The sequence below is a fragment of the Aethalodelphis obliquidens genome, unplaced genomic scaffold (genome assembly GCF_003676395.1).
Source record: "Aethalodelphis obliquidens isolate GAN/ISIS:26980383/991018 unplaced genomic scaffold, ASM367639v1 scaffold63, whole genome shotgun sequence".
In the NCBI taxonomy this organism is placed as follows: Eukaryota; Metazoa; Chordata; class Mammalia; order Artiodactyla; family Delphinidae; genus Aethalodelphis; species Aethalodelphis obliquidens.
Window position 1 is genome coordinate 53,072 of NW_020838007.1, and position 16,696 is coordinate 69,767.

Sequence of the window (16,696 nt, forward strand, 5' to 3'; positions counted from 1 at the left end):
AATCACTCAGTGTATATGTGCAGATAATACAAATCATCACCATGTTATGGAACTGTTGAAAGAAATAGGTGATGAATTTAACGATGTGCTTTTGCCAATGCCCGTTGGCCAAGTATGGGAAATTTTACGAAGAATTACTGTAATGTCAGCTGCAATTCAAGATTTTCTTTAAACAAAAGGAATGTTTGTTGAATATTCAATAATCAAAGACCCAAAAATGTCAGTCTGTACTTATATTTCTCACTAATAAACACCGTATAAGAATGAGCAAAATTTGAATAGTCAAAAGAAAGGAAAAGCTTATTTGTAACCTAGCTACCCAAGTATAAGAATTTATGTTGAAATCAAAACTTCATAATATGAATCAATAATAATAATTTTACAACTCTCCTAACATGAGTCCGTATGTCAAAGATTTTCATTTTAACTGGCCATGTTATATAATTGGTGGCAAAAAAAATCCAAGAAAAATTTGAAGAATGCTTTGCGATATTGATCAATTTAGAAATGCTTTTCAAATTATGCCATGCCTCTGAATTCGATGTTAGTAATATTGAGTCAACAACAAGAGTTAGTGAATTACTTAACTTGGAAAGACATAATTTCGAAACTGATAGTCTTTTGCTTCAAAGTCAGATCAATTCTTCTAAAAAGATGAACTAGTTTTATCATTGACTTAAGGGAAAAGTAAATTTTGGTACTATATTCAGCTACTGGAAAACTTTCAAGTATATGTAGAACAACTTAGTAGGTGAATCTATTTTTTTCAACTGTGAATTTTATTAAATCTAAAGACAAATCAAGTATTTCTAATGAAAAGTTAGCATGTAAATTGAGATGTGCTGTAAAATATACACCAGATTTCAAAGACTTAATGTGGAAAAAAAGAATATAAAATATCCCAACAGTTTTTACATTGATCGTATATTATAATGTTAATATTTTGGCTTATTGGACATATTGGCTTAACTATTAATAAATTTATTATTTAAATTAATTCCACCTGTTTACTTTTTTAATGTGGCTACTGGAAAATTTTAATTTTTACAGCAAATGAAACAATCAACAAGATGAAAAAGCAACCTACAGAATGGGAGAAAATATTTGCAAACCATAAATCTGATAAGGGGTTAATATCCAAAATGTATAAGGAACTCATACAACTCAATAGCAAAAAAACCCAACCCAATTAAATATTAGGCAAAGGTCCTAAAAAGACATTTTTCCAAAGAAGACATACAAATGGTCAACAGGGATATGAAAAGATGCTCAACATCACTAATCACCAAGAAAATGTAAATCAAAATAACAATGAGATACCACCACACACCTGTTAGGATGGCTATTAACAAAAAAGTCAAAAGATAACAAGTGTCAGCAAATACGTGGAGAAAGGGGAATACCAGTACACTGTTGATTGGAATGTAAATTGTTGCAGCCACTATGGAAAACAGCATGGAGTTTCCTCAAAACATTAAAAATGGAACTATCCTATGATCCAATAGTCCCACTTCTGGGGATATATCCAAAGAAAATAAAATCACTATCTCAACATGATATCTATACCCTCTTGTTTATTACAGCATTACGTACAGTAGCCAAGATATGGAAACAACCTAAGTGTCCATGGACAGATGAATGGATGCAAAAATGTGAAATCCTGCCATTTACAAAAACGCGGATGAACTTGGAGGACATTATGCTTAGTGAAATAAACCAGACACAGAAAGACAAATATTGCATGATCTCACTTACATGTGAAATCTTAAAAAAACAAAACGAACAAACAAAAACCCTCCTAGTAACAGAGAGTAGAAGGATGGTTATCAGGAGCAAAAGTGTGGAGAAAAAGGGGAGATACTAATCAAAGGGTACAAATTTCAGTTATAAGTTCTAGAGACTTAATGTGCAGCATGGTGACTATAGTCAATAATAATGTATTGTATACTGAAATTTGCTAAGAGGGATCTCAAGCGTTCTCACTACACACAAAAAAAATGGCAACTGAGGTGACTGATATTCAATTAGCTTGATTATAGTAATTATTTCACAGTGTATACCTGTATCAAACATTACATTGTACACCTTAAATAGACAACTTTTATTTGTCAATCATATCTCAATGAAGGTAGAAAAGAATAACACCCGTGATTCACATTATATTTCTCTTGGACAGCACTGAACTAAACTAGGACACGGAATTCTGCTCAGGAGGCTGAGAACATAGACTTCTGACCAGCTGCAAGCCTCCTGCCTTGTGGTCAGACTGACTGCTTATTAGGAGAATCAAATGGGTTAATACACACAAAGTACATATACATGCAAAGGGTATATAGTATCTTAATATAAATCAGGAATCAAGTCCATTCACCAAACTTCAAATTGATGTTTACTGTTTTTGTGACAATGTAAAGAACCGATAGTGGGTAAATTAGACACCATTAGCATATTATTATTTAATGTGTTTATCACTGGACTTTTTGCCTTCTTTAATCTGGTTAATTTTTTTTTTAAGGTTTTTTTGCCTGACTGTGTCAGGTCTTAGTTGTGGCACGTGGGCTCTTCATTGCAGCACGTGGGCTTCTCTCTAGTTGTGGTGCGCAGGCTCCAGAGTGTGTGGGCTCTGTAGTTTGCCGCACGCAGGCTCTCTAGTTGAGGCACACAGGCTCAGTAGTTGAGGCGCGCAGGCTTAGTTGCCCTGCGGCATGTGGGATCTTAGTTCCCTGACCAGGGATCAAACCTGCGTCCCCTGCATTGGAAGGCGGATTCTTAACCACTGGACCACCAGAGATGTCCCTGGTTAATATATTTAGATTAGTTTTTGTTTGTTTATCTGAAGGCTCTGTTTATAGTATTTTATGACACTGTTGTAAAGTTCAACTATATCAATAAAAAACAAGTTCGAAAAGTAGAAAAAAAAAAAAAAGAAGTAGGTCTGGCACCTAGCAAGAGCTATATAACTGTTATCTATTATTATTGTTACTAGTATTATTGACCAAGATTTCTAACAACTCATTAGAGAAGCACACCAAGGAGAGTAAGGCTTGGCCCAGACTGAAAATTCGCACATCACCTATGAAAGATCAAAGTGCAGAAAACTGAGGAGCCTCTGTAACCAGTTGGTCCAACCAGGGCCATGATTAGGGTGAGGCAAGCGAGGCACTTTCCTTGGCGCAAAATTTAAGGGGAGAGGGCACCAAGGAAACTCAGGACTCGGGATGCATGATATTCGAATGCAATAGTTTACTAAATCCAAATCAATGCCCCAAACCCACAATGCACAAAATTTCGAAATGACAAATAAAGACAGGAGGGGTATTGCTGGTTTCTTCCGCCTCAGGTTTCATGTGGTTCGTTCGTAAAGACACGGGTGCTGCCCCGGTAGCCTCGACCTAGACCCACGCCGCGACCAGCTCTCCGTCCAGGGCAAAGCGATTCCGACCGCCAAACGGACGGCGTTGTGCCGGGACTGGCGGTGATGGCGGCGGCCTTCGTGCAGCGGAGCCCCGAATGCGGGAACTGGGCCGCGCGAGGCCTGCCCGGAGCTCCCAGACTGCCCCGGGGCTGTTCCCAGGGTTCCCCGCGGCCGCGCCCCTGGAGCCCCACAGAGGCCATTGCCGCTTCCCGGAAGCGCGCGGCGCTCGCCCGCCCGGGCGCGTCGCCATGGGCTTCCGGTGGTATGGCCTCGCCTGGACTGCTCATGTCTTCACCGCCAGTAGTGCCCTGGACGTCTTGGTGATAGTTTTGTACGGTGTTGGTCCTGGGCATCGCGCTGTGGGTACGTGGGGCCCGGGGGCTGGGGGGGTAGGCCTGGACACCAGATGGGTTCGATCCTCACCTGCCTGTCACCTGATCCCCACCTCACATCCCTCTCGTTCCCGCCCCTGCACAGCCCTCAGCCGGGACCTCTCCACCCTCCCTGCGCCACCTGCTCCCTACCGAGAGTAAGGGCACGTCCAAGCCCATCTTCCCTCCCCACCCCACAAATAAACAGGTCAGGCTACCAGGTGCCCACCGCCTGGAACCCAAGCCGTGTGTAATATGGGGTCGTTGTTCTGATCGATCGTCGTGATGGTGGTGGCAATAGTGACAATTACCCATCCTTCGGCGCTAAAGTGCCTGGTCTGTGCTGAGTGCTTTAAGTGTGTCACATTTTCACAACCAGGCTGTGGATTACAGATGAGGAAACAGGTTCAAAGAGGTCAAGTAACCACAAGGGAATGATGGAGTGCAGATTCGAACCTAGAGCTGCCTGATCTGACGCATGAGCGTAACCACTGCCCAGCAAACAAGACCTCAAAGGTCACATGTAATTTAGGGCCCTAAGTGTTCACTTCGAATTTGAATTGGGCGCTTATATATTCTACTCTAGTATAAGGTTCTCTTAGTAGGGTGGCGACTGGGTCTCCTTTACTACCATCTGCCCGCTAGCACTTAACCTGTAGGCACTCACAAAGGTGTCTCCTAACTATACTCCCCAGGGCCAGGCAGTGAAAAGCCCGAGGGCAGGTAGAAAGGCTTTGGCCTGTGTCATGGTATCGCCCCTCAGCTAAGCTGTTAACCGTCAGAAGCCTCTCCTCGGCCTGCTTCGTAAGCAAGAGTATCTGGTGACAGCGCACCATTCGCTAGCTAGTGGGAGAGTTCATTGCGGGCTGCCCCCACCCAGCTGAGGCTTTCATGCCCATGTGACCTTTACTTCGGGGCGCTTCACCAGGTCACAAGCAGGATCTTACTGTGCAGAATCTGGTCCTTCAAAGCAAGATCACTGGACAGCCTTTTGAGTGCTTACCATGCTGTGAGTGGGCAGATAGAGTAATGGAACTATGGTCTCCATCCTCTTAAGAGAATTTCGTATCTCTCCCAACTGAAAAGAAGTCGGAGGTATTGATATTTATCCAGATCATTCAAACAAACGATTTTTTTCAAATTGGTCTCAGTTATGAGAAACATCCTTCTAGGTGGCCCAGGCCGGGCTCTGAGTAGTGGGCACTTTGGGATCCTTCCCCCAGCTGCTCTCACTGAATTAGGAAGCCCCCACCCAACCTTCTTCCGGGTCTAGTTGGGGCCTAGGTGTGGCCAAGGTCTGAGGACCCGTAAGCCATCCGGCCGCTTCCAAAGGAAACCTACTGTTCCTTCTGCTCTTCTAGGAGCCATAAAACATGTGCTGTTATCCAGAATGCTTTGATCTTTTTCCTTCTTTGTATTGTTATTTTTCCTTTGGTCCTTTTTAAAACTCGTATATTGTTTTTAATCACATGCTCACTGTAAGAAGTGAGGAGATGCATAACTGTCTAGAGGAGTTATGGTTCCTCCCTCAGCCATTCCCATCCCTCTGAGGTACCCAGGGCCTGTGTGTCCCTCCTCCCTTCTCAGTGCTTACACAGACGCATAGGTAAAGGTTTTGCGTTTTTGTCTTTACAAAAAACGTGATCGTATGATACACATTACCCTGCAGTTTGCGTTTTTCCGTTACTACATGATGTGGAGTCCTTCAGGTCTATAGATAGAGATCTAGCTCATGGTTTTTTGTTTTAAATAAATTTATTTATTTATTTATTTATTTTTGGCTGCATTGGGTCCTCATTGCTGCACCCGGGCTTTTCTCTAGTTGTGGCGAGCAGGGGCTACTCTTTGTTGCAGTGCACGGGCTTCTCATTTCAGTGGCTTCTCGTTGCAGAACACAGGCTCTAGGCATGTGGGCTTCAGTAGTTGTGGCACACGGGCTCAGTAGTTGTGGCTTGCGGGCTCTGGAGCTCAGGGTCAGTAGTTGTGGTGCACGGGCTTAGTTGCTCCGCAGCATGTGGAATCTTCCTGGACCGGGTCTCAAACCCATGTCCCCTGCATTGGCAGACGGATTCTTAACCACTGCACCACCAGGGAAGTCCTAGCTCATGTTTTTATTAGATACACAATAGTCAAACACGTGTGTGATTCAGCTCTTCCCTACTCATTGACACTTAGATTGCTGCCAGGTTGTTGTTTTTTAATAAGTTTTTTTTTTAATATATTTATTTATTTGTTTATCTTTGGCTGCATTGGGTCTTTGTTGCTGCTGTTGTTTTTAATGTGTTGGTGCTTTTAAGCTGTGTAGCATGGATTCCCGAAATTGGAATTTCTGGGTTGGAAGGGTGTGTTTACTTGAAATTTTAGCAGATATCACTAAATGGCAATCCCCAAAGCTTGTTGAGATTTACATTTCTCACAAGCAGCATATGAGCACATTCTTTCCCCAGGCCTTCACCAGCCTGGTTTGTTACTACTAATTTAATTTTTGTGGGGGGTCCCAGGGTGATGAGTGAGTAGTGGTATGTTACTGCAACTTTGATTTGCGCTTTCCAGACTCAGCCTCCTATGAGATTGACCATATTCTTGTGAGCCTGTTGTCCTTTGATCTTCCTCTTCTGTTGAATAGCCAGTTTATGTGCCCATTTATGAATTGAGTTGTTCGCCTTTGCTTTTATCACCTTGTCTGTCACTTGAGTTGCCAGTATGTTTTTCCTAAACTCTTATTTTCTAGAGCAGTTGTTCTCAACCTCAGCACTACTGACATTTGGGACCAGATAATTCCTTGTTGTGGGAGGTCTGTCCTGTGTATTATAGGATGCTTAGAAGTATCTCCAAGTCCTGCCCCTTCACAGCCAAAACTGTCTCCAGACATTGCCACATGTCCCTTGGAGGAGTGGGGCAAAAATCACCCCTGGTCGAGAACCACTGGTCTAGACTCTGTTACTGTTGTCTCTCTGTCATCTGATTTGTTTTCACTTTGAAGAAGTCTACTGTCTCTCTTTTCCTTTGCATCTAGATTTCCTGGCTTGCTTAGGAAAGTTTTTACCCACTCCAACATTGTACAAATACTATTCTAAAATTTTTTCTAATATTTTATAGGTTTTAAAAAATATTTAGGGAATTCCCTCATAGTCCAGTGGTTAGGACTGCGCGCTTTCACTGCTGAGGCGCGGGTTCAATCCCTGGTCAGGGAACTAAGATCCTGCAAGCTAAAAAGAAATTTAAATGTCCAGAACATCTGGGATTTCCTTTTGCATATAATGTGATAAAGGAGTCTAGCTTTATTTTCTTTTGGTTCTTAAGCAAACCACCCTTTTCTCACTGAACAGAATTGCCCACGTTTGCACAGATGGGACTCCTGAAATCCTTCATCAGCTTCTGACCGCTGAGCCCCCACAAGGAAATCTTGTTCTTTGTTGCTGGTGCCTTGGCTCCTGCAGGATGTTAAAGGGGAAAAAACCTTACACTTTTGTTTGTTTGTTTCCTCTGTTATCAGTCTCAGCCCCAAGATCTTTGAGAAAGTGGTGGGTGCACCTTCTGCCCCAGCAGCCTGGCTGCTGTGGTTGGTGGATTATTCCAGAAAGAGCAGGGAGGAAGGAGGAGGCAGGGACATGTGCATAACCACCCTCTTCCCAGGACCTCCTCTCTTCCTGTCTGGTTCTTTCTTTAATGGGAAGACAGAGTGATTTTATTCATCTTAGAACATTTTGTAAATTCCTTTTAAAAGTTCTAATGCACCTCTCCCTACATACAGCTGATACCTTCCTTAAGAAAGGTCAGCTCTGAACATAATGGGCTCTTGATAAATATTTAGTGAATGGATGAAATGAGACTAACTTAATGTGTCTGATTTAGAGTTGTTCTTTGGTTTAAAGCATTATGATGTGAAAGGACTCCATTATAAGGCAGATACCCCAGATGGTGGTAATAAGTTCACGTCTCCCACAGAAACACTTTTTTGTCAACCAGTGGTCATCCGTGGGTCCTGCTAGTCCTAGGCAATCCAGGAAATCCCCAGGAATATCTTTTGACTGTACTGGAGTCTGGGAATCAGAGCTGGGGACCTGAGGAGAGAGCCCTTGGGTGCGTTGGGAGGACATCATAGTCTTGGCAACGTGACTGCTCTCCCGGAAGAAGCTAGGCTGGTGTTCAGCTTTGCCATTCCCAGTCAATTGATACATTCGCTGAACCACTCATCTCCAAGACTCTGCTGGGAACCATGCACTGGTTAACTATTGGGGGAAAAAATACAGCAATATTATTTTCACACTAGTGTAGAGAAATGGACAGGCCCATGTGATCTCATAGCTGGGAGAGACCGTGGGCCCTCCTCTAACTCAGCAGGTAGAGACCTCTGTTCCTAAAAAGAACGAAGGGGAAATGGAATCTCTGCAAAGGACATTTACCCATAAGTGAAGGTCATCTGTTTGTGAGACCTGTGTCTTTGAAGCAGTTTGGTTTCTTGGATTCCCCCCAACACCACCCCTTTTTTTAAGGCTGTATTGTCAAGCAGTCGTGGGACAGTAGAAGACTTCTTCCTGGCTGGCTGAAATCTAGCATGGTGGCAGGTGAGTGTGCCTTGCATGTGCAGTCCAGTGTGGGGGCTGTGTGTGGATTCATTTATTACTTTAATTTGGATGTCTTTTACCCCCAAATAATTTGAAATTGCTAAATCAGGAAAGTCATTTCATTAGTACTTCCCTTAACTCTTCCATTCAGCTCAGTGTAGTTCAGTAACCATTACTAGGTGTCTGGTAGTACAAGGTATTGTTCTAGGTTCTGGGACACAGATAGAACATAGTGAGTCCTGCCCTCTGGAAGCACACAGTGTAGAGTGGGAGTCGGATGTGACTTCTTTTTTTGGTTTTTTGGTTTTATTTATTTATTTATTTTTATTCAGCAGGTTCTTATTAGTTATCTGTTTTATACATGTTGGTGTATAATATGTCAATCCCAATCTCCCAATTCATCCCACCACCACCACCCTTCCCCCGCTCTCCCTCCTTGGTGTCCATACGTTTGTTCTCTACATCTGTGTCTCTATTTCTGCCTTGCAAACCAGTTCATCTGTACCATTTTTCTAGATTCCACATATATGCGTTAATATACGATATTTGTTTTTCTCTTTCTGACTTACTTCACTCTGTATGACAGTCTCTAGGTCCATCCACGTCTCTACAAATGACCCTTTTTATGGCTGAGTTCCATTGTATATATGTACCACATCTTCTTTATCCAGTCATCTGTCGATGGGCATTTAGGTTGCTTCCATGACCTGGCTACTGTAAATAGTGCTGCAATGAACATTGGGGTGCATGTGTCTTTTTGAATTATGGTTTTCTCTGGGTATATGCCCAGTAGTGGGATTGCTGGGTCATATGGTAATTCTATTTTTAGTTTTTTTAAGGAACCTTCATACTGTTCTCCATAGTGGCTGTATCAATTTACATTCCCACCAACAATGCAAGAGGGTTTCCTTTTCTCCACACCCTCTCCAGAATTTGTTGTTCGTAGATTTTCTGATGATGCCCATTCTAACCAGTGTGAGGTGATATCTCATTGTAGTTTTGATTTGCACTTCTCTAATAATTAGTGATGTTAAGCAGCTTTTCATTTGCCTCTTGGCCATCTGTATGTCTTCTTGGAGAAATGTCTATTTAGGTCTTCTGCCCATTTTTTGATTGGGTTGTTTTGTTTTAATATTGAGCTGCATGAGCTGTTTATATATTTTGGAGATTAATCTTTTGTTGATTCATTTGCAAATATTTTCTCCCATTCTGAGAGTTGTCTTTTTGTCTTGTTTATAGTTTCCTTTGCTGTGCAAAAGCTTTTAAGTTTCATTAGGTCCCATTAGTTTATTTTTGTTTTTATTTCCATTACTCTAGGAGGTGGGTCAAAAAAGATCTTGCTGTGATTTATGTCAAAGAGTGTTCTTCCTATGTTTTCCTCTGTTTTATAGTGTCCTGTCTTCCTTTTAGGTCTTTAATCCATTTTGAGTTTATTTTTGTGCATGGTGTTAGTGTTCTAATTTCATTCTTTTACATGTAGCTGTCCAGTTTTCCCAGCACCACTTATTGAAGAGACTTTTCTTTTCTCCATTGTATATCCTTGCCTCCTTTGTCATAGATTAGTTGACCATAGGTGCATGGGTTTATCTCTGGGCTTTCTATCCTGTTCCATTGATCTATATTTCTGGTTTTGTGCTGGTACCATATTGTCTTGATTACTGTAGCTTTGTAGTATAGTCTGAAGTCAGAGAGTCTGATTCTTCCAGCTCCATTTTTTCCCCTCAAGATTGCTTTGGCTATTCAGGGTCTTTTGTGTCTCCATACAAATTTTAAGATTTTTTTGTTCTAGTTTTGTAAAAAATGCCGTTGGTAATTTGATAGGGATTGCATTGAATCTGTAGACTGCTTTGGGTAGTATAGTCATTTTCACAGTATTGATTCTTCCAATCTACAAACATGGTATATCTCTCCATCTGCTTGTGTCATCTTTAATTTCTTTCGTCAGTGACTTATAGTTTTCTGAGTACAGGTCTTTTACCTCCTTAGGTAGGTTTATTCCTAGGTATTTTATTCTTTTTGTTGCAATGGTGAATGGGATTGTTTCCTTAATTTCTCTTTCTGAGCTTTCATCGTTTGTGTATAGGAATGCAAGAGATTTCTGTGCATTAATTTTGTGTCCTGCAACTTTACCAGATTCATCGATTAGCTCTAGTAGTTTTCTAGTGGCATCTTTAGGATTTTCTATGTATAGTATCATGTCATCAGCAAACAGTGACAGTTTTATTTCTTCTTTTCCAATTTGGATTCCTTTTATTTCTTTTTCTTCTCTGATTGCCATGGCTAGGACTTTCAAAACTATGTTGAATAATAGTGGTGAGACTGGACATCCTTGTCTTGTTCCTGATCTTAGAGGAAATGCTTTCAGTTTTTCACCATTGAGAATGACGTTTGCTATGGGTTTGTCGTATATGGCCTTTATTATGTTGAGGTAGGTTCCCTCTGTACCCACATTTTGGAGAGGTTTTATCATAAATCAGTGTTGAATTTTGTCAAAAGCTTTTTCTGCATCTATTGAGAATGATCATATGGTTTTTTTTCTTCAATTTGTTAATATGATGTATCACATTGATTGATGTGCATATATTGAAGAATCCTTGCATCCCTGAGATAAATCCTACTTGATCATGGTGTATGATCCTTTTAATGTGTTGTTGGATTCTGTTTGCTAGTATTTTGTTGAGGATTTTTGCATCTATATTCGTCAGTGATATTGGTCTGTAATTTTCTTTTTCTTTGTAGTATCTCTGTCTGGTTTTGGTATCAGGGTGATGGTGGCCTTGTAGAATGAGTTTGGGAGTGTTCCTTCCTCTGCAATTTTTTGGAAGAGTTTGAGAAGGATGGGTGTTAGCTCTTCTCTAAATGTTTGATAGAATTCACCTGTGAAGCCATCTGGTCCTGGACTTTTGTTTGTTGGAAGATTTTTAATCACAGTTTCAATTTCATTTCTTGTGATTGGTCTGTTCATATTTTCTATTTCATCCTGGTTCAGTCTTGGAAGGTTATACCTTTCTAAGAATTTGTCCATTTCTTCCAGGTTGTCCATTTTATTGGCATAGAGTTGCTTGTCATAGTCTCTTAGGATGCTTTGTATTTCTGCAATGTCCATTGTAACTTCTCCTTTTTCATTTCTAATTTTATTGATTTGAGTCCTCTCCCTCTTTTTCTTGATGAGTCCCGCTAAAGGTTTATCAATTTTGTTTATCTTCTCAAAGAACCAGCTTGTAGTTTTATTGATCTTTGCTGTTGTTTTCTTTGTTTCTATTTCATTTATTTCTACTCTGATCTTTATGATTTCTTTCCTTCTACTATCTTTGGGTTTTGTTTGTTCTTCTTTCTCTAGTTCCTTTAGATGTAAGGTTAGATTGTTTATTTGAGATTTTCCTTGTTTCTTGAGGTAGGATTGTATTGATATAAACTTCCCTCTTAGAACTGCTTTTGCTGCATTCCATAGGTTTTGGATTGTCGTGTTTTCGTTGTCATTTGTCTCTAGGTATTTTTTGATTTCCTCTTTGATTTCTTCAGTGATCTCTTGCTTATTTAGTAACGTATTGTTAAGCCTCCATGTGTTTGTGTTTTTTTCCCTGTAATTGATTTCTAATCTCATAGCGTTGTGGTCAGAAAAGATGCTTGATATGACTTCAGTTTTCTTAAGTTTACTGAGGCTTGATTTGTGACCCAAGTTGTGATCTATCCTGGAGAATGTTCCATGTGCACTTGAGAAGAAAGTGTAATCTGCTGTTTGGGGATGGAATGTCCTATAAATATCAATTAAATCTATCTGGTCTATTGTGTCATTTTAAAGCTTGTGTTTCCTTATTAATCTTCTGTCTGGATGATCTGTCCATTGGTGTAAGTGAGGTGTTAAAGTCCCCCACTATTATTGTGTTACTGTCAATTTCCTCTTTGATAGCTGTTAGCATTTGCATTTGCCTTATGTATTGAGGTGCTCCTATGTTGGGAGCATATATATTTATAATTGTTATGTCATCTTCTTGGATTGATCCCTTGATCATTATGTAATTTCCTTCCTTGTGTCTTGTAACATTCTTTATTTTAAAGTCTATTTTATCTGATATGAGTATCGCTACTCCAGCTTTCTTTTGATTTCCATTTGCATGGCATATCTTTTTCCATCCCCTCACTTATAGTCTGTATGTGTCCCTAGGTCTGAAGTGGGTCTCTTGTAGACAGCATATATATGGGTCTTGTTTTTGTATCCATTCAGCAAGCCTGTGTCTTTTGGTTGGAACATTTAACCCATTCACGTTTAAGGTAATTATCAATATATATGTTCCTACTGCCATTTTCTTAATTGTTTGGGGTTTGTTTTTGTAGGTCCTTTTCTTCTCTTTTGTTTCCCACTTAGAGAAGCTCTTTTAGCATTTGTTGTAGAGCTGGTTTGGTGGTGCTGAATTCTCTTAGCTTTTGCTTGTCTGTAAAGCTTTTGATTTCTCCGTCAAATCTGAATGAGATCCTTGCCAGATAGAGTAATCTTGGTTGTAGTTTCTTCCCTTTCATCACTTTAAATATATCGTGACACTCCCTTCTGACTTGTAGAGTTTCTGCTGAGAAATCAGCTGTTAACCTTATGGGAGTTCCCTTGTATGTAATTTGTTGTTTTTCCCTTGTTGCTTTTAATAATTTTTCTTTGTCTTTAATTCTTGACAATTTGATTACTATGTGTCTTGGTGTGTTTCTCCTTGGGTTTATCCTGCCTGGGACTGTCTGCACTTCCTGGACTTGGGTGGCTATTTCCTTTCCTATGTTAGGGACGTTTTTGACTATAATCTCTTCAAATATTTTCTCAGATCCTTTCTCTCTCTCTTCTCCTTCTGGGACCCCTCTAATGCAAATGTTATTGCATTTAATGTTGTCCCAGAGGTCTCTTAAGCTGTCTTCATTTCTTTTCATTCTTTTTTCTTTATTATGTTTTGCAGTAGTGAATTCCACCATTCTGTCTTCCAGGTCACTTATCCATTCTTCTGCCTCAGTTATTCTGCTATTGATTCCTTCTAGTGTATTTTTCATTTCATTTATTATATTGTTCATCTCTGTTTGTTTGTTCTTTCATTCTTCTAATTGTTTGTTCTTTAATTCTTCTAGGTCTTTGAATTGTTTTTTTAATTTAAAAAAATTTTATTTATTTATTTATGGCTACGTTGGGTCTTCGTTGCTGCACATGGGCTTTCTCTAGTTGCAGCAAACGGAGGCTACTCTTCATCGCAGTGCTCGGGCTTCTCATCATGGTGGCTTCTCTTGTTGCAGAGCATGCGCTCTAGGCACGCGGGCTTCAGTAGTTGTGGCTCGTGGGCTCTAGAGCACAGGCTCAGTAGTTGTGGCACACAGGGTTAGTTGTTCCGCGGCACGTGGGATCTTCCCAGACCAGGGACTGAACCTGTTTCCCCTGCATTGGCAGGCAGATTCTTATCCACTGCACCACCAGGGAAGCCCTCTTCTAGGTCTTTGCTAAACATTTCTTGCATCTTCTTGATCTTTGCCTCCATTATTTTTCCGAGGTCCTGGATCATCTTTACTATCATTATTCTGAATTATTTTTCTGGAAGGTTGCCTATCTCCACTTCACTTAATTGTTTTTCTGGGGTTTTATCTTGTTCCTTCATCTGGTACATCATCCCCTGCCATTTCATTTTGTCTGTCTGTGAATGTGTTTTTTGTTCCACAGGCTACAGGATTTTAGTTCATCTTGCTTCTGCTGTCTGCCCTCTGGTGGATGAGGTTATCTAAGAGGCTTGTGCAAGCTTCCTGATGGGAGGGACTGGTGGTGGGTAGAGCTGGGTGTTGCTCTGGTGGGCAGAGCTCAGTAAAACTTTAATCTGCTTGTCTGCTGATGGGTGGGGCTGAGTTCCCTCCCTGGTGGTTGTTTGGCCTGTGGCAGCCCAGCACTGGAGGCTACAGGCTCTTTGGTGGGGCTAATGGCGGACTCCCAAGAGGGCTCATGCCAAGGAATACTTCCCAGAACTTATGCTGCCAGTGTCCTTGTCTCCAGGGTAAGCCACAGCCTGCCCCTGCCTCTGCAGGAGACCCTCCAACACTAGCAGGTAGGTCTGGTTCAGTCTCCTGTGGGGTCACGGCTCCTTCCCCCTGGGTCTTGATGTGCACACTACTCTGTGTGTGTGCTCCAAGAGTGGAGTCTCTGTTTCCCTCAGTCCTGTCAAAGTTCTGCAATCAAATCCTGCTAGACTTCAAAGTCTGATTCTCTGGGAATTCCTCTTCCCGTTGCCAGACGCCTAGGTTGGGAAGCCTGACGTGGGGCTCAGAACCTTCACTCCAGTGGGCGGGCTTCTGTGGTATAATTGTTCTCTAGTTTGTGAGTCACCCACCCAGCGGTTATGGGATTTGATTTTATCATGATTGCACCCCTCCTACCGCCTCATTGCAGCTTCTCCTTTGTCTTTGGATATGGGGTATCTTTTTTGGTGAGTTCCCGTGTCTTCCTGTCGATGATTGTTCAGCAGTTAGTTGTGATTCCAGTGCTCTTGCAAGAGGGAGTGAGCACACGTCCTTCTACTCCTCCATCTTGAACCAATCCTGGATGTGACTTCTTTTTACGCTATTAGAATTATTGCTTAGTGAACAAACTGTATTATGGTATTGATAAAGAAAATGGAAATAAAAGTAATTTTGCCACTTCAACTTTCTTTCTTTTATACTTTTATTCAGTCAGCAGATATCCGATGGGTACGAATTGCTCTTGTCTGGACCCTCCATGTGGCTTATTCATGTGGTCGGTGCTCAGGCCTCCTCTTACCTAGCTTGGCGGTGGTGAAACTGAAATTCAGTCATCCCTCCCACCCCACGTTGCCGCCTGGCTCTCCTCCATTCCTGCTGCTTCACCAGCCACTCGTTCGAGGTCCCCCTGGCTGGTTCTTTCCCATCTCCCTGGCTGCTGAATGCTGGACCTCCCCAGGGCCAGACCCTGGTGTCTCCTTTCCAGTTACACTCACACGCCTGGCGACATGGCATTAAAGACAACTTGCTAGAATGGTAGCAAGTCCCAGCTCTCTCCCTCAACTCCAGTCTTGTGCATCCCGCTGCCTGTTTGACACCTGACTAGAAAGGTCTGTCAGGTCTTGCACATGGAACATGCATTCTGCACATCTTCTACTCCTGCCGTCTTCCCTGTCCCTGAACGGCAACTCCATCCTTCTAGCTGCTCAGGTTGACACCCGTGGAGTAGTGTTAGACTCTATTCTCTCTCACCCCAACTTCCAATCCATCAGGAAGTCCTGGGACTCGATTTAAAAAACAGATTTGAAATCCGACCCCTTCGCATCAGTGCCTCCAGGCCCATGCTGCCGACACCCTCACCTGGATTGATTGTAGTAGCCTCTTCTCTCGGCGCCCTCCTTCCACTTGTGCTCCTCCACGTCCAACCTCAACAAAGCAGCTGAAGGGTCAGACCACGTCACCTGACTGCTTAAAACCCTCTGGGGGCTCTCATGTCACCCAGAATGAAAGCCCAGCCTATGTTAGGCCACAGATGATCTGCACCTCCTTACCTCTGTGACCTTGAACAATTTAGCCGTGCTTCTGCCTCAGGGCCATTGCCCCTGCTGCTCCCTCTGCCTGGAGGCTCTCTGCTCTCACAGGTACCCTTGGCTTGCCCCTCACACCTCCTCAGAGAAAGTTGGCCCTGCCCACTGTACTGCACAGCACTTCCTGCCTGCCTTCTTTCTTTTTTTTTTTTCAATTGGGGTATAGTTGTTTTACAATGTTGTGTTAGTATCTACTGTACAGCGAGGTGAAGTAGAGTTCCCTGTGCTATACAGCAGGTTCTCATTAGTTATCTATTTTATACATATTAGTGTATATTTGTCAATCCCAATCTCCCAGTTCATCCCACCACCCCTTTCCCCCCTTGGTGCCCGTACATTTGTTCTCTACATCTGTGTCTCTATTTCTGCCTTGCAAACCGGTTCATCTGTACCATTTTTCCGGATTCCACATTTATGTGTTAATATATGATATTTGTTTTTCTCTTTCTGACTTCACTCTGTGTGACAGTCTCTAGGTCCATCCACGTCTCTACAAATGGCCCAATTTTGTTTCTTTTTATGGCTGAGTAACATTCCATTATATATATGTACCACATCTTTTTTATCCATTCGTCTGTTGATGGAGATTTAGATTGCTTCCGTGCCTGTCTGTTTTCTAACCTTTCTTCTTCTCTGTAGGACTTTACTATTTATCACTGTCTATTGTGCTATAAAATAATCCCCTAATTTATCTTGTTCATCCTCTTCTTCCTAAGAGAATGTTAGCTTCATGAGGGCAGGGATTTGTCTGTTTTACTCACTGATGTATTCCTAGTATGTACAACA

General features: G+C 41.8%; 1 protein-coding gene across 1 annotated transcript in view; it reads left to right on the forward strand.

Moving 5' to 3' along the window:
* The first annotated feature begins 3,478 nt into the window (after positions 1–3,478).
* Positions 3,479–16,696, forward strand: part of LOC113610426 (sodium/glucose cotransporter 1-like) — a 62,276-nt gene continuing 49,058 nt past the window's right edge. The window contains 4 exon segments of the mRNA XM_027088571.1: positions 3,479–3,533; positions 3,575–3,749; positions 3,751–3,778; positions 8,283–8,354. Coding sequence (XP_026944372.1) covers positions 3,479–3,533; positions 3,575–3,749; positions 3,751–3,778; positions 8,283–8,354 — 330 coding nt within the window.